This window comes from Dipteris shenzhenensis, chromosome 15 (genome assembly GCF_047967505.1).
Source record: "Dipteris shenzhenensis isolate YYH24624 ecotype China chromosome 15, Dip_SZ_1.0, whole genome shotgun sequence".
Classification (NCBI taxonomy): domain Eukaryota; kingdom Viridiplantae; phylum Streptophyta; class Polypodiopsida; order Gleicheniales; family Dipteridaceae; genus Dipteris; species Dipteris shenzhenensis.
The window spans coordinates 33413961-33438307 of NC_141610.1; the positions used below are offsets into that span (position 1 = coordinate 33413961).

General features: G+C 42.7%; 1 protein-coding gene across 3 annotated transcripts in view; it reads right to left on the reverse strand.

Annotated features, from left to right (window-relative positions):
- NAR1 (ferredoxin hydrogenase) overlaps positions 1–24347 on the reverse strand; it is a 59004-nt gene that overhangs the window by 24155 nt on the left and 10502 nt on the right. For all 3 annotated transcript variants that reach the window (XR_015542217.1, XR_015542216.1, XM_087385667.1), the window contains exon 3: positions 19146–19243. Coding sequence is in view for 1 of the 3 variants with exons in the window: in XM_087385667.1 (XP_087241793.1) it covers positions 19146–19243 (98 nt within the window). In the remaining 2 variants the exon portion in view is untranslated. The remainder of the gene's footprint in view (positions 1–19145; positions 19244–24347) is intronic.

The window sequence follows — 24347 nt, forward strand, 5'->3', positions numbered from 1 at the left end:
AGCGGTTCGTGTGACCGAGAGCCTTGAAGACTCCAGAATGGCCCTAAGTGGCTTGTAATAAGAGTTAGTCTAGATTTTAGACAAGTGGCATGTTGCCAAATTGAATGGGGCTTGAAGCTCTTGTAAGTCAGGAAATTCTTTTCAGGTTTGGAGGAGAGACTTACGTGACAGCTCATGCTGAACTCTGTAACAGAATTTCTGAAAAGTAATAAAGACCTTCGGGGGGGTCCAGCCCGACAATTTGTCCTGGGCCCTAGTGTTTGTCCAGAGAGAGAGAGAGAGAGGGAGAGCTTTGGAGAAGGGAGAGCTGTGGACAGTTTTAATTCAGTCGTTGACGTGAATCCATAGCTGTTTATTTCCCACTCTCAGTTTTCGGTTTTATAAGCAAAATGAGGTGTGGGATTTTTAATGCCCCTAGGGGGTGAAATGGCACACCATGACCCTAGTGTTGAGGAACTAAAGGGAAAGCATGAAGTGAACACAAAATGAGAATGCTTAATTATGGAATGAAGAAAGGTGAGGTCCATATGTAGACACCTCTTACATGATCCACTGACATCACTGATGACCTCTGAGCTCCACAATCATCTCCTCAATCAGCTCCTAGAATCTCTCAATCATCCTATGTGGCATCTACCACCTAATAGTGCTTATGGGCACCTAACTGTGCCTCTAGCACACACACATAGAAACCAAGGTGTGCCTGGGGCATACACCTTGAGATATCCCAACAAACCCCCTCAAGGGAATGCCTCACGCTATGTCAAGGATTCATCTAGTCTCATAGTTTCTCATGCCATCTCATGGTGGTCAAGGATTAATCTATGGCTAGGATCTCATGCTAGCAAGGGGTTCCCAAGGGTGTGAGGTAAACAAAAGGGATACATAAGACCTTCCAATGGTTATCTCCCCTGTATGTACATGCACACAATGTCTGCAGGAGGTACCATGGAGCGAAACACATACACATGGCCTACATTATATGGTGACCAGAGGTGTTTACAAAGAACACAATAGTTTATTTCATTCATTTTGGAGGACTGTCTAGGCTGAGTACCTTGACTCAACATAAAAAGAGAGATCTGAAGCATATATGGAGATGGTTCAAAAAGCATAATCTTCATCATGTGAAGACTCATCAAATGAAAGTAGATTGGCAGTTTCTGACTTTGTAGTTGCTTCCTTTTTGGCTCTACAATACTTTTCATGGTGATTGTTTTTGCCACAGTGTTTGCATGGATTGATCTTGAAGCAGTCTTTTGAGAGGTGATTAGTCTTCCCACAATGTTTGCAAGGTGAAAACTTGCCCTTTTGAAATTTTATGGCATAGGCTGTGTCATTGCCTCTCTAGTATGCTGTGTCATTGCCTCTATGGAGTTCCATGTGTCTTGAAGAGCAGAAATAAGACCTTCAAGATTAGGATTAGGAAGATTTTTCAAAGTGGTAACAACATAATCATAATCTTCAGGCATACTTTTGAGCAATACTGCCATTGCATCATCTGTAGTGATTGGAAAGCTGATAGAAACAAGTTGAGTCATGAGACTCAGCATAAGATTGACATGGGCAGCCAGAGGAGTGCCACTAACCATCTTTTATTTAAAGAAAGCAATCTTAAGTGACAATTTTGAGATGTGAGAGCTAGCACCAAAAATAATGTCAAGCTTCTGCCAAGCTTCTGAAGGAGACTCTAAGTCAAAGATGTGATGAATATAGTCATCTCCTAAGGCAAGAGCAATGATGCCATAGGCTTTCTCCTCTCTAGCAGGATCTCTTGCCGGGTGTGTCGGAGCTTAGGATTCTCCAGCATTAGAGGCTGTTGAAGAAGAAGTTGAAGCCGGTTTGACAAGCCCCCACAGGTTTTCCCTCATCAATGCAAACTTAACCTTCATCTGCCATGTGTGAAAGCCTTTACCATTGAACTTATCCATATTCAAGATGGTAGCCATGAGAGGGTCTTGGGCAGTGTCTACTCTCTTACAAGGCTAGAAAAAAAAGCTGAAAAGCTTCAAAGTATAAGCATTTTGTGACCAAATTGCATACTAAAAATCATAATGGAAATGATGCTTCATCTTCCATGCTTCATAGAAGTGGCTAAATGAAAGCATTCCAAACAAATCCAGGTATAGCAACTTAAAGCAAAGTTGTAGCCACAGTTATACTGATGCTATTCAACACTTTAAAACATCAGAAATGCTTAAGTAGCATCTAATGTAGCATTAAACTCACAACCTTGTCAAAACTGTCCAAAACAGAGGCCTGAACTTGGAGGGCTTGTATCTCCTTCTTTAGAGCAAAGAAAACAGGGCTTTCTAGGTAGAAACAAAGCTCATATACCAGAGAAGAGCCACTGAGGAGGAAGGGCGAAATGCCGCGTCACGTCGCCATAGCTAGGAGCTTGAAGATCGACTGGTTTTTCTGCGTTTCTCCTCGAATATGCAACCATTGCTGCTCAAATTTCAACACAAGATAGTCCAAGGTATGGAGAAGCTTCCCCTAAAAGGAATTAGAGAAAGGTGGAGCAGAAACAGAGAATACACAAAAGGGAGTTTCGACGATCTTCGGGGAATGGCGACCAGCAGCGACGATGTTTCTTCAATTCCTTGCAGGTGAAAGTTGGCCCATACGAGGGGTATCTCCAGCTCAGAGGATTTGGAGAATGGCGGAAAGACGAGGGAGAACAAGCTCTAGCAAGTTTGGGAAGAAATGGTGAAGATGAAGAAGAAGAAGAAGATGGAGAAGAAGAAGATGATGTGGCACAAATGGGCTCAAGGAGGATCATAGTGCTCTGATACCATGTTGAGGAACTAAAGGGAAAGCATGAAGTGAACACAAAATGAGAATGCTTGATTATGGAATGAAGAAAGGTGAGATCCATATGTAGGCACCTCTTACATGATCACTGACATCACTGATGACCTCTGAGCTCCACAATCATCTCCTCAATCAGCTCCTAGAATCTCTCAATCATCCTATGTGGCATCTACCACCTAACAGTGCTTATGGGCACCTAACTGTGCCTCTAGCACACACACATAGAAACCAAGGTGTGCCTGGGGCATACACCTTGAGATATCCCAACACCTAGTGCAAAGAAACCAATGACCCTATTTTGTAGGATCTCTAGGGGGTCAGTTTTTAAAGAGTGACCCCACTGAACCAAACCAATGACCTTAGAAAATGAAGCCACTCTAATAGCACCAGGAGTTGCACTTATTGCACATAAAATCATAGGTACCTTTTGGGCATTAACTAAGGCCCCTAGCCTGGTACCCTAGGCCAAATTCAGTGACTGTTAGTTTAGACACTTCACCATCACCACCACGTCCCCGTGACATACCCCCCTCTTGAAACAACAAACTATCTTGTTTGCTGTCCCAAAATTACAGCAAATAGAAAAGGGTGTCACAATAGGCATAAAACAGCTCATAATCAATAGTACAACATCACGTGAAGTACCAAAAATACAATGTACATACAGCAGGATTGCAGATCCATCCGTATGGCAGTGTATCAACCAACTGGAGTGTCATGATCACTCATCATAGAAGTCTCATGGCGAAAACACTGTCAACATCAGTGCCTCGGGTGAAACCGTAGTGTCACCAAGCGACCTCTAGATATCCTGTGAGCCTGCCTGCACTGTGGGTGCGGAGGTGCTACCGCCCCCATGAGCATCCGGTAATGCTCCAGACATATGCTCTGCTGAACCGGCATGAGAGACTACCGCAACAGGCTCGAGACCAAATGCCTCAAGATAGAGCTGTAAAATCTGAGGTGAATCTGCCAATTCACTCTCTTCCATCTAGATCGCATCGTTCGCAAGATAGTTCCACTTCACACAATAGCATCTGGCAACTCTACCATTAACTTTCCGTTCCTTATGTGCCACAATCTGCTCAGGAATCAAGACCTCATCTTGCTCATCAACTTCAGGTTGCTCTTCAACTAGCATATCCTGTGGCACTTCTCCATGAAAAGGCTTCAGCAAGCTAACATGGAAAGCATTGTGAATGGTCCAATGCTTAGGTAGCTTCAGCCTGTAAGCTACCTCGTTGATCTTTTCAAGAACTTGAAAGGGGCCGTAGTACCTCATATTCAGCTTAGTGTATAGCTTTACCTTCCCTTTCTTGTGCCTGAGGCGTCTTTAAGAAAATGCAGCAACACCCAATCACCTTCAGTGAAAACCAAGTCCCTGCGATGCTTATCCGCAGCTCGGCTGCATTGGAGGGCATACTTAACCTTTTCATAGGCTGCCCACAAATCCTCCACATACTCATTTGCCACAAAAAATTTCTCCTTTGTATGCAAGATAGGAGGAACCTTCCTCGCTCCTTCCACTATTTCAAACGGTGCCTTACCCGTGGAAGAGTGCACTGTATTGTTGTATGCATACTCAATCAATGGCAAGTACTGTTCCCACTTTGTTTTGTGCTAAGACACATAGTATCGGAGCAAATCCAAAGCTGTAGAATTTGCCTCTTCTGATTGACCATCAAACTGTGGATGATAAGAAGATGAAAACAACAGTGAGGTTCCCATGTCTTCAAACAAACCTCTCCAGAACATGCTGGTCATCCGTGGATCTCTATCGCTCACGATAGACTCAGGCATCCCATGATACTTGAAAACAGATTTTAAGAACTCCTTTGCCATCTGCTCTAAAGTAATCTTCTTCCTTACTGGAATGAAATGAGCCATCTTGCTGAATCTGCAAATTATGGTCCAAATGCCATCATGACCAAAAGGAGTGCGAGGGAGATCAAAAACAAAATCCATGGCGATACTCCGCCATGGTCTATCTGGTATAGGCAAAGGCTGAAGTAAACCGAGCTGTTTCTGCCTGTCATACTTCACCTTTTGACAAGTGATGCATGTTCTGACATAAGCCTCAACATCCTTCCGTAGTGAAGGCCAATAAAAGTAGTGCTCTACTGCTTTGACTGTAGCCTCAATACCCCTATGCCCTGCATACGGTGAGGCATGACTTTCAGTGAGCACCTTATGCCTCAATGGCTGCGTTACACACAGCTTTCCATGCATCATCATAAATCCCTCCTTAAGTGTGAAATGATCATGCCTATTGCCCTCCATAAGCTGATCATAAATACGTGCAAAAGCATCATCTGTAGCATACTACTCCTTCATGGCATCTAGCTCGTTGTGATAAGCAATGGTAACTATAGAAACCTGTGGTTTCTCGGACATAGCTTCCGTACGTGGCCTTCTGGAAAGTGCATCAGCCACTACATTTTTATTTCCAACCACATGTACAATCTGAAAATGAAAAATAGAAAGGAAGTTTGCCCATCTAATGTGCTTTCTGATAACTTTCTCTGAGTGAGAAAGTATCGCAACAATTGATTATCAGTTTGCACATAAAAATCAGCACCTAAAAGATAGTGCTTCCACACAGTAAGAGCATGAACTAGTTCAGCATCTCGGAGCAGCCTGCTCTCATATGCAACCACTCTGCCTTCCTGCATAAGTACTCCACCAACACTATTGCCGCTTGCATCACATTGAAGAACACAAGGCTTTCGCAAGTCTGGCAAATGATGACACGATTTGAGCATAGCTTTTCTTTCAGCTCATTAAATGCAGCAATTTCTTTCTTTCCCCAACGTAAAGGCACTGCCTTCTTTTGCAAAGCATGTAAGGATGAAGCTATCTCAACAAAATAGCGAATGAAGCGCCTGTAGTATGAACACAAGCCAAGAAAACTACGAACTTCATGTAAGTTCTGTTAGAAAAGAGAGTGTGAGAGCAAGAGAGCTGAACGTAGTGCTTGCAATAGAAGAAGTGACTAATACAAGAAGTGGGATGGGTTTTGTCTAAGTGACAAAACCTTATCCTTCACTAACCGTAGTTAGTGAACTAACTGTGGTTAGGGGAAAAAACCTCTAAATGAGGGAAAAGTGCCCCTAACCTACTTATTACATTACATTGGTCACTGCTAAATTATAATAATAATTCTAACACCCCCCTGCAGTGCCAATGTCATGTACAAGGAAATGATCAATCACCAAAAGGAGATAAGTTTAGGACACTGCAAAATGCCTCAAACTTTTCACGTGGAAGTGCTTTGGTGAAGATGTCTGCAACATTGTCATGTGTTGACACATAGATCATACTGATCTCTCCTACATGCAATTTCTCTCTGACATAGTAATAGTGAACCTCAATGTGCTTCGTGCGAGCATGAAACACAGGATTCTTTGCCACTGCTATAGCACTCTGACTATCAATGAGAATCGGAGAAGGACCCTCCAATGAAAGATGAAGATCAGCAAATAAACGACGCAGCCAAACACATTCAACTGTCGTTGTGAAAGCTGCCCTGTACTCAGCTTCACATGAGGAGGTGGCCACTGTAGATTGTTTCTTGCTCAACCAAGAAATACAAGCATGTCCTAACTGGTGGACTGCCTAGTATCATAGTCTCCATCCCAATCTGAGTCACTGTAAGCATGCATCTGTAAGTCACCCCCCCTTGGAAACATCAAGCCAAAAGACTTTGTACCTTGCAAAGTAACGGAAGATGCGTTTTACAGCCTGCCAATGCATAATCTTTGGGTTGTGCATATACCTGCTCACCTGAGAAACTGAAAACTGAATATCAGGTCGTGTATTGCAAAGATAAATGAGGCATCCAACAGCCTAACTATAGAGTGTGACATCAATTGATTCACCCGCATCATACATTGTAAGCTTCAGTCCCGGCTCCATGGGAGTGGACATAGGCTTGCAATCATGCATGTTGAATCTGTCCAAAAGCTTTTGAACATACTTGAACTAAGACATAACAATGCCACATTTCTCTTGAATAAACTGGATCCCCAAAAAGAAATGTAACAAGCCCAAGTTTGACATATCAAATGTAGCTTTCAATTGGGCCTTGAAATCTGCAATTACTTCCTCATTTGATCCAGTGAGCAACATGTCATCTACATAAAAAATGATGACCAAAATATTCCCCCCATCCTTCTTGATGTAGAGGGTGCTCTCAGTTGGACTATTGTGCAGTCCCTTGCTGGTCAGAAAGGCATCAATTTTGGCATACCATGCACGTGGGGCTTGTTTCAGCCCATACAAAGCTTTATTCAGCTTGCATACCTGAAGTGCATTTCCTGAAATTTCAAAGCCCAGAGGTTGTTTGACATAAACCTCTTCCAACAAGTCTCCATTAAGAAAAGTTGTTTTAATGTCCAACTAATGAACATTCCATTCAAAATTTGCAGCCATGGCTATAACTGACCTGATGGTGGTCATCCTGGATGTAGGAGCAAAAGTCTCCTCATAATCTATGCCTTTTTCTGAGCATATCCTTTTGCAACCAGCCTTGCCTTGTACCGATCAATGGACCCATCTGGCTTTCTTTTGACTTTGAAAACCCACCATGTACCTATGGCATTCTTACCTTGTGGCAAATCCACAACATCCCAAGTCTGATTTTTATGAATGGACTGCAACTCATCCTCCATGGCATTCATCCAATGCACATTATCTTTTGCGTCTTCAAATGTCTCAGGCTCCCCCTCATCAAGAAGAGTACATGCATAAGCTGATTCAATTGAATGAGCTCCCCCCATGTGCATTACTGCACTACAAGTTCTGCCAGGCAATGGAGCTTCAAGCCTACTCTCCCTGAGAGTCTGAAGCAACCAATGCGGGACTGTTTTGGGTGCGTTTATCTCTTGAATTTCTTCCCTGACAACTTCATCCACACCCTGAGGTTGTACCAAATCAGCTGGGGGCTGAAGTTGTACTTGTGGAGCTGACGGAGGTTGCTATAAATTCTGAGTTTCAGCGGGGGAACCAAATGCTATAAGAAGCATCCCCTAAGAGGCCGGAATCTGAAATTCAGCATTTGTATGTGCAGAATTTTCAGAGAATATGACATCTCTACTAACAAAAATCTTGCGTGTAGCAGGATTGTAGAGATGATAGCCTTTGCTTTGTGAACTATATCCTACAAAGATGCATTTTAATGCCTTATCTGACAGCTTGTGTCTAAACTCCACAGGCACGTGGGAATATGCTACACAACCAAAAACTCTGAAATGGTCCACTAAAGGCTTTCTCCCATGCCATGCCTCATAGGGAGTGATTGTCTTCAACGCCTTTGTAGGAACCCAATTTAAAATATAGTTGGCACACATGAGGCCTTCCAGCCAAAACCTGTGAGGCAACTTCTTACTTGTGAGCATGCATCTATCCATTTCCATGGCGGTGCGATTCTTCCGCTCAGCTTTGCCATTCTGTTGAGATGTAAGCCTCACTGTAAGCTGATGCATAATGCCTTTTTCTTTCAGAAATGTCTCAAATTCATGAGACATATTCCCCCCCTCGATCTGTGTGAAGTGTCTGCACCTTGAGTCTTGTCTCATTCTCAACCATAGCCACAAAGTGTTTGAAATGCATAAACACTTCTGATTTTTCCTTGAGACCATAGACCCAAGTGTAGATGGTACCCAACTCTACATTAACGATCACATGTCTTGTGTCACATTAGGAGAAGAACCCACTGGAATAGAATATGACTTGCCAGATGCCACACTATTTCAAATAGATGCTGTTCCAGATTGGTGTGCAGATATCATTGGATACTTAATGATAGGAAGACCCTCGCCAGAATTGCGACCAGTTGAAGCTAGAGAACTGATAATCAAATCTGCACCATATCAACTCTTGGCGGCCAATTCTATAAATTAGGAAAATATCACATCCTGTGCAAATGTGCCATGCCACATGAAATTCCACTCATCATCTGTGAAGTGCGTGATGCCAGAGGACACTTTGCAGGGGAAGCAACATCAAGACAAATCCTCTTAGTAGGATATTGGTGGCATATAGGGACAAGGTTAGTTGCCTATCATACCATGACAACAAAAAAATGAAGAAAGAAATACTACAGCCACTAATCATGATGACCCATATGCTTTTTTGACTTGTAGTTACGATCCTTCAAAGGATGAATGCTCTTTCAGTGTTGATGAGACACTACATACTTGCTATTTTGATAGTGGTGCTTCAAAGCACATCACTTCCAAGAAAAATCTGTTTGTAACTCTGCATTCTTCACCCACCAAGAAGAAGGTAACTTGTTTAAATAATTCTTCTTATTCAGTGTGTGGAGTGGGAGACATTATTCTCACATCTACTGATGGCACAGATTTCAGAATTTCAGATGTACTCTATGTGCCAGGTATAAAGAAGAATTTGCTTTCAGTGTCCTCACTCAATAGAGGAGGATTTTAGGTTGTTTTTGATGATGACAAGTGTGCAGTCAGAGTGTGCAGTCAGAGACAAAGAAAATGAATATGCTTTGAGGTTGTCTGGCACTTTGTATCGGGGTCTTTTTCAGCTTGATCTATATGAAAAAAGATCCCATCTTGCATTATCAATTAGCACTCCCACTGCTGCGATGTAGAATGCGGAGTTATGGCATGCCAGGTATGGGCACATGAGCTATGGCACTTCAGAGGCATGATATGGGTGATGCATTACCTCCTTTGGAGTCGCCGCCTCCTCATGCATGTGATGGTTGCATTCTTGGCAAAATGCATAGGCTTCCCTTCAAGAAGGATGGTACAGTGAAAGCTACAAGAAAATTGCAGCTTATTCACAGTGATGTCTGCGGTCCCATGAGGACACCTGCTTTTGGGGGTTGTCTCTATTTTGTTACATTCATAGATTCATGGCAATGTGGACCTGATGCATCTGATACAGCCATACCGGAATCCCTTTTCTTTTCTTTGGCTATGCGCTTCTTACACTCTCCAATATAATGACCTGGCTTCTTGCAATAATGACAAATGCCCTTCTTTTTCTCCTTGTTTGTATCACCTTGTGCCTTATAAGAAGGCTGTCCAAAATCAGCTTTATGCTGATGCGTGGGCTGATGGGCATGTGGCTTTTGCTGCCCTTTACCCTTGGGATTGAACTTAGAGAGCATAGCATACTCGCCAGCCCGGGTTGCCATAGAAGCGTGTTTGTTCCTCCTGCAACAGAAGTCCTACCAACTCGTGAAAGGAGAGAGGATTGCTGCCCCCCCTCAATGACAAATTCAGCGAGGTGTGGAAACCGAGATAGGACTCAGGAAGAGAGTTCAGAGTGGTTGAGATCATCTCTGAATCCGGAATGACTTCATCAATGTTCAGCAATTGTTCCCTAAGATCCTGAAGCTTTGTGAGGTGAGAATTCATAGAATCTCCCTCCTCCATATGTGTATGGAAAAGTTCTCGCTTCAGAAAGAAAACCCTAGCATCATTCCTTGCTGCAAACATACTCTCAAGTATTACCCAAGCTGCCATAGATGTCTTGCATGACCGAATATGAGGTATAATGAACCTCTTGACAGAAAGAGAATTTACTGAAAGAGCTTGTGCATCTCTAGAGTCCCATCTTTTCTGCTCTGTTGTGGGAGCTCCTGGAGTGGCTACCTGTGCTGTATTTGTACCTCTACCCTTGCCTCCAGCTATAGGAGTGACAGGTATAGGCGTTGTATCTGGTCTTTCTTCATCTCCATTGACATAATCCCAAAGATTTCTGCCAACCAAGATATTGCGAACCATGAAACTCCACAAGGAGTAGTTGGTGCCATCCAACTTATCCTCCTGTGTGAGAACCCCGAACACCTCATTTGAGTTGTTCCGAGCCATTTTCACCAGATAATTTCAGAAAAAAATATATACAGCAAACGGACCAAATGAAATCCCTTCCTGGGATATAAAATGCACAAGTAAAATCTGCAAAGAATAATATGCCCACAGTGACAAATACTATCACAGCCTGTCAAAGGCTCAAAATGCACCACACTGCTCTGCTCAATGCCCCAAAAATCTGCAAACAGAATCTGTAAAAAGTAGCAAAAGTCTGCAATTTGACTCGTACTGAGTCCAAAACTGTTTGCAAACTTCCAAAATGCTCTTTTACCTGCAAAATTGCAACTCAAATGCAAAAGGCCCAATTTCTTGTGGGAGATTGCATACAAAAGACAGCAAATGGTCTGAAAGCCCCAAGTGTTGCACAAATTGCACTCTGCCTGCAAAAGCCCCAAATTTCACTGCAAAATTGCAATGTGATTGCAAAAGCCCCAAATTTTGGCCAACCTGCAATGTCTGCCCACAAATATAGAATGCCCCAAATTATCTGCAAGATCTAAGCCAAACAATGGCTATCTGCAGATAATGCTGTTGGTAAACTGAAAGGAAAGCAAAGAATGGACACAAACTCAGAATACTTGCATTACTTGCTTGTAGAATGAAGAAGAGTGAGGTCCTTAAGTAGGCACCTCATACATGCTCACTGACATCACTGAAATGTAAACTACTCGGTGCTTTCTATCAATTCAAACAACGGATTTTGCAGAGGCATTTGAATGAGATGATTGCGAGTTGCCAAACACATATACTTGAACTTAAGAGTTTGCAATTAAGCTGGAATTAAGACTTATACAGCTTAAACACAAAGTGACATCATTGGAGAATGCAATATGATTGAGGGGCCAAGACGGGCCCCCCCCCTTATCCAGGCTCACTTTATTCTTGAAAATGGAGATACAAGACCAAGGTGCAATGCACCTTCCAAACTGATGAACTCAGTGAAAACCTAGGACCTAGATACAAGACTCAAAAGCATATGTACAAAGTAGACAACAAAAAGGAGGACTCCAAGCTCAGGTTTCAGCTCTTGGCTTGCCCAATCCACAAGGAAGAAGCCTGCAACAATCACCACTTACATCCAACATTAGAGACAAACACTAGTTTCTAGAAAGATAGTAGAAACAACATGAAATAGTGCTGTAAATGAGATAAACTTGACAATACAGGCTCCCTTCGTGACTTGACCCTTTTGTAGATGAAGTCCTTGATGCCTCTGAAGCTACCTTGGGTGAGGAGAGTGTGGAAATGGGGCTGGAATGAGAACAGCTTAGAAAAACAGCCTGTAGGCTAGAGAGAGAAAGCTTTTATGGAGTGATAGCTGTAGAGAGAGAGTGCCAATGCTGATCCCAAGGGAGGAGATGTAAGAGAGGAGCTGCTGTTGTTCCAGAGGTGCACAGAAAGGCAGATTTCTGCAAGGGAAATGGGCTGTAACAGTAGAGAGAGAAATTCTGCAGAAGAGAGAGAAAGACTGCAGCAGGAGAGAGAAAGGGGCTGTGGCTGCTCCAGGCTAGGTGAAGGAGAGAGGATGCTGCTGCTGTTCCAGAAGAGCTGAGAGGGGGCAGATTTCTGGAGAGGAGGGGCTGGAACTGTAGAGAGAGAATGTGCTGTTGTAGAGAGAGAAAGTGCTGCTGAGGTGAGAGAATGGCCTGGGGAGAAGCTGGCTGCACCCAAGGAGCTGGAGAGGTTCTGCTGCATCATCTAAAAGGAGGGAGAAGAAAAGTGACGAAATTTTCATGTGAGGAATGAAGGGGAGAGGCCTTCTTTTATAGGCTCAGCCCCCCCCCTAGGCCTAGAGTGGAAGGTGGACACTTGTCCCAGATTTTTGGTGGGCTGCAGTCCCAAAGAGGACAGCCCACCACTTGCCCTAAATCTACCAGATTTGGGGCCAAACACTTGGCCTGCATGCCCTGCCACTTGCCATGCATGCTGCCACATGTGTGGGACAGGTGGACTGACCTGCCAGCTCAGATTCCATGTGGCAGTCTGCCACGTGTCAGCTGCCACGTCACTCCCAAAAACCCTAAAATTTCAAAGTTGTCAGAATTTAATTCTGATCGCACCCACGGGTTCCTAACAGCTTAGACTATCTATTGACGTACTCTAAGGTCATAACTGAGCCATACTGAGCTCATTTGTTTGTCGTCTTATCTTGTATCTCCATTACTCTTGGCATGCTGCCAGGCCCACACCCAAAGCTCAGGGAACATTCTCTTGAATGGTTCCTAGGTCGGTATGCAATCTGTGCATTTGATTGGTCCCATGTTTGGGTACTCAGGTGGGGTGTGGTTTCTAGATGTCCCTCTCAAAGAGAGGCCATCACTCTTGTGGGTCACTAATGCCCATAACCCCAAGCAAGGGGGTCCACCCTCAAATGCTAGACCTAGTCCCCATTGTCCGTAACTGAACAGAAGGAAAACATTTCATTTCTTAATAAGCATACTATTGAAAAACAAAAAGAAATAGTACCAAGCAAGTGGATACATGTTGAAGCAGGATGACAACTGATGACTTCAGAGCTCCACAATCATCTCCTCAATCTGCTCCTAGATTCTCTCAATCATCCTATGTGGCTCTCCACCACCTAACTGTGCTTGTGGGCACCTAACTGTGCCTCTAGCACTCACACATAGAAACATAAGGTGTGCCTGAGGCATACACCTTGAGATATCCCATCAAACCCCCCCTCAAGGGAATGCCTCAGGCTATGTCAAGGATACATCTAGTCTCATAGTTTCTCATGCCATCTCATGGTGGTCAAGGATAAATCTATGGCTAGGTTCTCATGCTAGCAAGGGTTCCCTTGGGTGTAAGGTAAACAAAAGGGATACAAAAAGACCTTCCAATGGTTATCTCCCCTGCATGTACATGCACACAATGTCTGCAGGAGGTACCATGGAGCAAAACATACACATGGCCTACATCATAAGGTGACCAGAGGTGTTTACAAAACACACAAAACACAATAGTTTATTTCATTCATTTTAGAGGACTATCCAGGCTGAGTACCTTGACATAAAAAGAGAGATCTGGAGCATACATAGAGATGTTTTAAAATGCATAATCTTCAAAGGATACAAAACACACAAAACACAATAGTTTATTTCATTCATTTTGGAGGACTATCCAGGCTGAGTACCTTGACATAAAAAGAGAGATCTGGAGCATACATAGAGATGTTTTAAAATGCATAATCTTCAAAGGATGCCTCATCTTGTGGAGGCTCATCAACTGAAAGTAGATTTGCATTTTCTGTCTTTGCTTTGGCTCTGCAAAACTTCTCATTATGGTTGTTCTTGCCACAGTGCTTGCATGGATTAATTTTGAAGCAGTCCTTTGAAAGGTGATTTGTCTTTCCACAGTGATTGCAAGGGGTATACTTGCCCTTCTGGACTTTTACAGCATAAACAGTGTCATTGCCTTTCCTGAGCTCCATATGCCTTTCTTCTTCTTGGAGAGCAGAGATAATACCTTCAAGATTAGGATTAGGAAGATTTTTCAAAGTGCTAACTATGTGATCATAATCTTCAGGCGTACTCTTAAGTAACACTATCATAGCATCATCTGGAGTAATAGGAGAGTTGATAGAAGCAAGCTGAGTCATAAGACTCCGCATATAGTTGACATGAGCTGCCAAAGTAGTACCACTAACCATCTTCAATTCAAAGAAAGAGATTTTAAGTGATAGTTTAGAGATGTGAGAGCTAGCACCAAAAGTCATGTCAAGCTTCTGCCAAGCTTCTGAAGGAGACTCCAAGTCAGAGATATGGTGAATATAATCATCTCCTAAAGCAAGAGCAATGATACCATATGCTTTTTCTTCTCTAGCTGGATCCCTTGCCGGTCGTGTCGGAGTTGAGGATTCTCCAGCATTGGAGGCCGTAGAAGAAGCGATAGGAGTCGGTTTGACAAGTCCCCATAAGTTCTCCCTCATCAATGCAAATTTCACCTTCATCTGCCATGTGTGGAAGCCCTTTCCATTGAACTTTTCTAGATTCAATAGGGTAGCCATGAGAGGGTCTAGCCCAGATATTGGGCAGTGTCTATCTCTCTCACAAGGCAAAAAATAACTGAAAGACTTCCAAAATATGAGCACTTGATGTAGCAAAGACTAGTGACCAATATTCAATCAATGATGCTTCTTCTTACAAGCTTCATAGAAGTGGCTAAAATGAATACTTTCCAATCAAAACCAGGTCTAGCAATTCAAAACAAAACTGAAGCCACACTTGTACTGAAGTTATTGAAAGATTCAAAAAACCAGAAATGCTAGAGTAGCATTTTATGTAGCATCATCTTCAGAAACTTGTCTAAAACTGTCAAAACTAAAAGGCTGAACTTGGAGGGCTTGTAGCTCACTCTTCAAAGCAAGAAAAAGAGGGCTTTCTGAAGCAAAAGAAAGCTCATATACCAGAGAGGGTCCAGCACAGAGGTTGGACGAAATGGTGCGCACTTTTGCCCGGGAGAGTTGCTACAAGCTGAACCTGAGTTTTGACGATTTCTCCCTCGTTACTGAACCAAATGAGCTGAAAAATGGCTCAAAATCTTCGTCTTGAGGTCGCCCATCTACTCCTAAGAGGGCTCAGGCAATGGCGGAGCAGGCAGGGAGTATTGAGCAGTAGAAGAAATGGCGAAAAATGCGCTGTTTGGGGAATGGCAGCCACCACAGACGTTTTTTCTTCAATTGCTTGCAGGTGGAAGTTCGCCCATACTAGAGGAGTTTCCAGCTCAGAGGGTTTGGGCAATGGTCGTTTGTAGGTGGAGAACCAAGCTCTCAAAGATTTTGGGAAGAAAGAGGAAAATGGAGAAGAAGAACATGAAGAAGAAGAAGATGATGTGGCAGAAATGGGCTCAAGGGGGATCAAAGGGCTCTGATACCATGTTGGTAAACTGAAAGGAAAGCAAAGAATGGACACAAACTCAGAATACTTGCATTACTTGCTTGTAGAATGAAGAAGAGTGAGGTCCTTAAGTAGGCACCTCATACATGCTCACTGACATCACTGATGACTTCAGAGCTCCACAATCATCTCCTCAATCTGCTCCTAGATTCTCTCAATCATCCTATGTGGCTCTCCACCACCTAACTGTGCTTGTGGGCACCTAACTGTGCCTCTAGCACTCACACATAGAAACATAAGGTGTGCCTGAGGCATACACCTTGAGATATCCCATCAAATGCCTGCCAAAAAACAACTGCTCGAGTACCTGCAAGAATATAACCTGCACAAAAGTGCGGATGCCAACCAAAAGTACAAGGGCCTACAAAATGTACGGAAATCCGTAAGTACAATGTACAATGTACGGAAGTACTGAAACCTGTACGGTTGTACGAACGATTTGCAAGTGCCACACGTGGAGCACAGTTGTACGGTCGAATGTACGGTGAAGCACGGACTGTCAGTTCGTCGTACGAAAATTGATGGCAGAGTTGTACGGACCTGACAACGGTATGGAATCGTACGATTGTACGAATTGTACGGCGCCTGTGTAGACGTACGGCCAGTTGACGAGCTACTGTACAGGTTCCGTATAGTCGACTAACAGTGGTACGACTACACAAAGATGGCGCGCGAATTGATGGTACGGACAACGTACAAGCTAAGTACCTGCAGCACTTTACCTACGTACGGACGCGCTGCTTGCAGTACTAGCAATATGGACGTTGTACAGAATAGTGGCGCAGATGTACGGGCTTGCGCAAGTACAATACGAACAATGGGAGCATGAGCTTCGTGAGTTGAAGCGTGGGCTGTACGGCTGTAAGGGGCTATTGAGCAAGGAGCTAGGCAGGAAGTTAGGAGCAGGGTCCATCCTCACTCCATCTCATGAGATGATGTGTCCCAAGAAATATATCTCTGGCATGAAGAACTCACTCTTCTTAGTGTTGACCAGTAAACTATGTTTCTTGAGTTCTGCAAATACAACTGCCAAGTGTTGCCTATGCTCCTCTTCATCTTTCGAGTGCACAATAATGTCATCAAAGAATGTACCCACAAACTTCCTGTGCTCTCTGAAAATGCGATCCATCATACGATTGAAGGTAGTAGGAGCATTGGTCAAACCAAATAGCATAACAAAAAACTCATAAAGCCCAAAAGTGGTTCTAAAAACCACTCTTCAAGTCAATGCGACTAAAGATGGCTGATCCCTCTAATCGATCCAAAATATCATCAATCCGTGGAATAGGAAATCGATTCTTGATAGAGATCTTATTCAAAGCCCTGTAGTCAATACACATTCTCCAAGATCCATCCTTCTTCTGCACAAGTAGGACAGGAGAACAATATGGAGAAGAGCTTGGCTGAATCAGCCCCTTTTGTAACAATTCATTCACCTGATACATGATCTCCTCCTGCTGTGCCGCACTCACCATGTATGGTGGTCGATTAGGTGGAGAACTACCAGGAATGATATCAATGGTATGATCTTCTAGCCTCTCAGGAGGTAGCTTCTCTGGAAGTTCATTTGAAAAACAATCTTGAAACTGAAATAAAAACTCAGTTTCAGAGTTATCCTCATCAAGTTCTTTTTCTTTGACAAACATCAAATACGCAGAAAGATGCTTTCTCATTATAGAGGAAATCGCCGAAGCGGATACAACTGGGACTGATTCTCCCTTCCATTTTACATCTATGACTTGGGCTTTACCCCTATAAGTCAAGGCAAGCTTCTTGTCATGTGTATCTATGATAGCATGCACACGGTACATCCAAGGCATCCCTAGCAAAACATCACACTCAAGTAAAGGCATCACATAGAAATCCTCACAGTCCACATATCCTTGAATGTGAATCCGTAGCTTCCCTATGATAGGAGTGACAAGGGTACTAAGCTCCGGATTAGCCATGGTGGCCTCACAAAGAGGACCAATCTCCTCTGGTCGAAGACCCAACTGAGCTGCAAGTTCAAGAGTAATGAAATTTGCTTTGGCTCCTGAATCAAAGAAGTACAGACAATGCTGATCCCGTAGCTTGCCCCATGCTCTGCACATCTCTGTCTTCTTCTCATCATGCTCACCCCCAATAATGTCAGGTATATGGCCAGCACTTGGCTTGGGCTTCTTGCCTCTAGGGTCCTCTCTATTGCCTTGATTAGTGTCAGCCCGAGTTGCTGCAGGTTCTCTCCTCTTCTTGTTAGGACAATCTACTGCCCTATGACCTGTCACTTTGCAGAGAAAACGCCTCCCTTCAGTAAACAACTTGTTCCTCTCCTCAAGAGTGAGAGAAGAGGATGCGGCTGAAAATGCCTTTTTAAATTCAACCCATGTAGCAGGTGTTTGGCCCTGAAGGAGAAGGTTAGACCACCACTGCATGGTACTGTTTTGCATTCTTCATCATACCAACTGTTGCAAGGCATACCTTTGTTTCTTCCTTTGCTCTGTGGAAAGCATTCACAGGCTGTTTTTTGCATGATTTCTGTCATGCATTTGTATTCATCCCCTTGCAAATGTGAGGCATCTTGTGCTGGGATATTGCCATTTCTATTTCTTGCTCGTGTAAGTGAGCCTTTTTGTAATCCACTGTCAACTATTCAGGTGCTATGTATTTCTACTTATTTGCAGCTAGTCATGTTCCTTCGATCCCAAGAGACATGGCCCTATGGACGGACTTCAATGTTCCTTCATCAATCCTGAGGTACTTTATAATATGCCTTACGAAGGGGCTTATATCATGTAGTCAATCACATTTGATCCGTGTGGGGTGATCCGTGTGGGGTTTTGCATGTGTATCCTCCTGTGTCATTGAAGAATAAGTGTCATTTCATATTTGGAACTCCAAAACATCGACATATGGGAAGAGAGAGAGAGAGAGAGAGAGAGAGAGAGATGATATGATCTGATATGATATGATCGTATCAAATCCCACTTGAGACCCTTCAGGACTACGCTTGAGACACTTTAGGAGTTACAAAGGCTTTTAAAACGAGACTCAATGGGAGGCAACTACAACTACCATGTATGTTGCTCAAAATGTCATCCTTGGGGATCCACTCTGAATATGTGATACGTACATTGCCTATGGAGGCCTGTGCCAATACCCCTCTGTGAAGAAGTGTGTACTCTTAGTATCTAAGGAGCACCATAAATTCTAGAGCTTGCTATGTTCTAGGATGTTTTAACAATAAGGAATTACATGTTTAGCACAGGTAGGATAGCCCTAGAGACTCATGGGCATTTGAGAGGAGACAATCATAAAGCTTTACATGAAAGGGTACTCTCAATTCCAAGGATACACACTGAAAACTGTTGTGGACCTTCAATTTATAGGATAAGGACCTGAAAACGTGCATCTATTATCTTATTGATCTACAAATTGTATTCAAAAATATGTATGGAATTTCAATGTTTTAAAAATGCCCATCCAACGATGCAAGTTTTTTGCGAGTTTTATTGCCTTATACCAGCCTCTCATGGTATTATTCGTCGAAACCAACAAAAATAGAATCTGCTATTTTCATGTGATAGCAGCAAAATCATACCTGCAAGCCAAGCAATCATGGAGAGTCACTTTAACGGGATCCGAGCCAATCCTTTGATCCACTTTGCCTTGTATTTTTTGAATCTGTACCAACCCATCCTAAACACAAAATCAAGCATGTGTTAAGAAACACCAGTATTTTCTATACAATCTTAAAATTATCCCAATTCAAACTACCAAAAATTTGCTATGCAACATGTGACAAACTGTGTAGATATTGTACTGTTTCACCAAAATTAAGGTATTTTGACCTTCATAATAACCAATGATTACCTTCTAGATGATTTGAATTTACCGATTTTATTTTGCCTTCAAATTCAATCCCATTCACATAGCCTTGGTTGGTCTTTGGTAAAGGAAACACATGCAAACATATACCTAGATGAATCCAGGAACTTTCCCAAACTCATCCTCTAAAAACACAACATAGTGCAGTTTCAATCTCATGATAGTCACTCATAAGATTGAAAACCATAAACTCCATCACGCATAGCAGGGACTAGCTACTATGACATCCCCACTGACATCATCAGCGCCCAACAGTGGGTGTAGACCATAGCATAAAAATATGCAAACATGTTTGACCTTGATCAACTTAAGCCAAGTGTGCTCAAACCCGATGAACACGAACCATCACATACAAGCAAGCAACTACTAGTCTATCAATGACTAACAGGGAGCCTGGTAGCTGTCAAGCAAAGGATTCAGAGCAAAGGTACCCCAAACCTTGTTGTCCTATTGTGCCACTAATCTTAAAACTTCTAAATTTTACCCACAGGTCCTTTTTTATCAAGTGGTAACTTGCACAAATCTCAAGTGTTGTTCTTCATTATACACTCAAGTCCATGGCAACCTGTCATTTCTTTGAATTAGACAGCTTTAAATGCCTGAGGCTCCTGTCTCTCATCTATCTCTGCCATTAAAGCTATATTGGTTCGACTAGAGTACTCCTCAACGACAATTTCCTCATTCTGGCTACCTGGGTTGTCTCTGGGAGTTCGTTCATAAGAACCAAGTACCATTTGGGCAATTTCTTCACATGGGAAAGTGCAGCCTGCTCCTCAACAACCATCTGTTGAGGCTGTTTAGCTATTGGCATGGTTGTGTCTTCTCTTCAATCTGAAGAATAAGTGGCTGCTGTTTTCCTTGTTTACAAGCCTGAGTGTCAAATAACACAATATCTCTTCTGATTGCAAGGTTTTTCCATTGCATATCATACTAATTGCATGCCTTCTGTTCCTACGCATAAATATGCACTTGACAGACTTTGAATCCAGCTTTCTCCTCTTCTCACCTAGTACATGCACATAAGCAAAACAGCCAAACACTTTGAGATGTCTCATGCAGGCATAACCAATGTAGAAGCGTCTTTTGGAGTCGTACCTATGTAGCTATTCTAGGTGCTCTATTAGCTAATTATACTGATGTATTTACAGCTAACATTTTGGCACATTTTCATCCCTCAAAATAGCTGTGGTGCAATCTAGTATAGTCCTGTTTCATTTCATCCACCCCATTTTGATGAGAGAGAAAGAACAAACGAAATTGTATTGAAAGTCTTCGAAAGGCCAAAGGGTACGCCGACAAGGGAAACCTCCCTACCCTTAAAAACAGCGAGGGAGAGGAGATGCATCCGATTTTGTTTGTTGGGCAAGGTAGCCAATAGGTAGGAAGATCGAGTGGGGGATTGATAGAGCTCTCGCTTTGTCGAGATACCTTAAAGACTAATAAAAAGTCTTTGCAAGACTGTTACACACTGTGATTTTCGTCAGCAGTAACTCTTGCTAGTGTTTGATCATGCTAGGTCTCACGATGGAGACATTAGAGACTCGTGGGAAGTCCATGCATGATACAATGTTCACGAAAATCATCTTTTGCAACAAATCCACCTCTATGAGATTGAAAGAACCTGATACAATGAGCTGAAGGGGTGGAGCCTCTAAGCGAGCATCAGCACCCATCATGAATACAAAATAGCCATAATCAGAAAGATGTCATTATACAAAGAGAAATCTCTGAGATCATGGAGGAGATGGGAGCTGGCAGCACTAAAATGATCACCTGGAAGCTGGCGGGATGTCAAACCTAAGAGGGGGTCGATGATATATGAGGCTGTGATGGCATAAAGCCTGTGATACATCGCTGACGTCTGTTGGTCTGTCTGGTCCGCTGTGGACTCCTAGCTATGGCTCTGCGTCAAACAAGTGCCACTGTCACTCCTGCCATTCGTGCATCTAATCTGGTGAGCATGGAAGGAACGTCCCTGTGTCTGATCTGTGTCTTAACCCGCTCGCGAGATGTATAGGCAGCTGTGTACTAGCACACTTCTCATGATCGTCTGATATATTCTTCAAGACTGTCAGACTTGAGGATTTTATTCCTTTTGCCTATTTGATTGTCCACATATGCTTTGAAGACAATACAACATACCATGCATCTGACTTGTGTGATATCATGAACACCTAGTTCTTCTTGGCGAAATCCTAAATGCTAACTGCTTGAATAGACAGCACCAACCAAAGAGTCCCACAATGTCTTGAGTGTACAAGCTCGAGAACATGTTTCCTCTTTGTACCTGGTCTTTGCTATTTTCCATAGCAACAAGCTTGGAGTACTTTTCTGAATTTCAAAAAAGCATCTGCCAGCCTATAAACCATTGTTATATGTGCCACATTGCCAAGCTCTCAAAATTGATACAACCATATCTCATGTGCCATAACCAGCTACCTCGTGTCATATGCAAATCCTTGTATTTCCTGTTGGAACATCTATGTATTGCTTGTATAAGTTCCCAAGCATTACTTCTCTGGTAATAATATTCACCTTTTTTAATTTGCCCAAAACTGGCATTCTTTATCATAAAGGCCTTGCCACGTGGCCATGATGATGATCAAAGTCACACCAGTGTACATATAGGTGCTACACAACGTTATGAAGTGAAAAGTAATGACACTTCACCAATTGATCTCATGTACTTGACATTGGAGACTTTCCCCTTTCTAGGAGTCACTATGCTCTGACTCTGAAGGCCACCTACCTCCAAATACCACCATCAGATTGGCTACTTTCTCAGATGAAATGAAGCTTGTATTTCATTCTACATCCTCCATTTGCTGATCTCAAATTTGGCTTATAGACAGCATATTACAAAGGACATTCGAGTTCGTGAGATGAGGTAAATCCATAAAGTCTACTTTGTGAGTAGTTCCTACTTATATATCACAATTCCCTTTGAGCAATCATGTTCCAATACCCAGGATGTCCAAATTAACATTGATATTCAAGTGACTAAACTAAGCCTTATGTTCTCAATAAGCATACTTACTAATGTCATTCTAGACCAAACCAGTGTCATTTTTAAAAGCAGATATCAGTTAAGCTTAGCATAATGTGCCAATAAAACTTTGGCCTGCATTGCCATGTCATCATAGCGTCTAGACACCCTAATTTTGCAACTACATCAGTTTGGTGTCTTTTTCGTGTGAGTACTTCTCACTCATGTTTTGTATGCTCTCCCTATCCAATTGTGAGAGTTCTATAAACATAAGCCTGCTGTTTTTTCATTCCCACCTGCACTTATAAATTATATTAGAGCAATCTAGGAGCATATTTGAGCTGGCATTGTGAAGAATTCACAAGACATTAAAGCTTATATTGGCGTGAAGAAGACAACTTCAAATGACAGACCAATCTTGCATATCCTTCTGCAAAATTCATTGTAATTTTATAGTTTTTTGCAAATTCCTTAGATGTTTTTGCAATTTTACAAAATTGAGAGCATATGCAAGTGTCTAGTGTAGAAATTGTCTAAAGGGAATAGGCAAATTCACGTGTGAAATTTTCAATATTGTATTTGAAATTTAAGATATTTTTTTGATTGAAAAGGCATCCTAAGCAAGTGAAAATTCACACATGTAGATTCTGGTGATTCACAACAGCTCTAGGCACTGAAAAATGCTGGCATAATCAGAATTGTAAATCTTTGCAAAATTTGCAATTTCTGATAATATTGACTGGCATTTTTTACATATGGCAACATCTGTTGTGGCTACGAGGATACATATGCATAGCACGCATGTGTGAAATTACAAGCTTGCAGCCTGTCTATGCGTCATAAGGGGCCATGGTCTGCAATGCCCAAGTGGGTGCTCGATTGAGCACATAATTGGCACACACATCCAACCAGAAATTATTGGGCAAAGACTTCCCCTTAAGCATGCACATACGAATTTTTCCCTCTTCAGGTCCATTTTATTTGCAGATTGTATGGCACTGTGCATTGATGTACGATACCACGGGCTAATTTTTTTTTAATAAAGAAAATTCCCAGGAAAAGTACTCACCCCCTTGTCAGTGCGGAGGGTCAAGAGTGTTTCCCCAATCTCATTCTCTGCTAAGGCAAGAAAGTGCTTGAAGCTAGAGAAGACATTTGACTTCAATTTCATGGGATAAAACCAAGTGAACCTAGTGAAGTCATCCACAAAAATAACAAAGTAGTAGTAGCCTCCAAGTGATGATGTCCGCATCGGCCCACATACATCACTATAAACGAGGTGCAACTTCTTGGATGCACCAAGGGTCCCATCTTTTGGAAATAAGAACCGATACATTTCTCCCAATTAGCAGCCCTCACCTACATGTTTTGTAATTGCATGCATGGGTGGGGTTGATGTCCCCTTCGTTCATCTTGACATCGTCGATCTGCCTACGCAAATAGGAAATCCTAGCCTCATTCCAAATCTGATAGAGCCCAAATATCCCATGCAACTTTGGCTGCCTTGCAAGACTGAATGTGAGGTATAACCTCTCTTTTGCTATTCATAGCAATCACTGCAATGTGCTTGTGCATCTCTCTAATCCCAACTAATCTTTTCGAGTGTGGGAGGCACTGCGGCAGGTACTGCAGGAGCAGTGGTAGATGAACCAAAAGTGGCACAAGTATGTGGCTACGGGGGCACACCAAGTACGACCACATGGGATAGCTGGTACGATCAAGTCTCTCCTCAGCGGCAAGCATTCCAAATGACTCATGGGTGGCCATTGCAAATGAAAATCCCCAAAAGAAAAAGAGTGACCTGCAAATGTCAAATCCTCAAGGCAATCACTACAAAGAGCTGGCTGCTCAAAGTATCTGACTGCTGGCTACTGTCAATGCCAAAAGTGGCTGCTCAAACACTAAGCAAATGTAGAAGTTCTCTCCAAA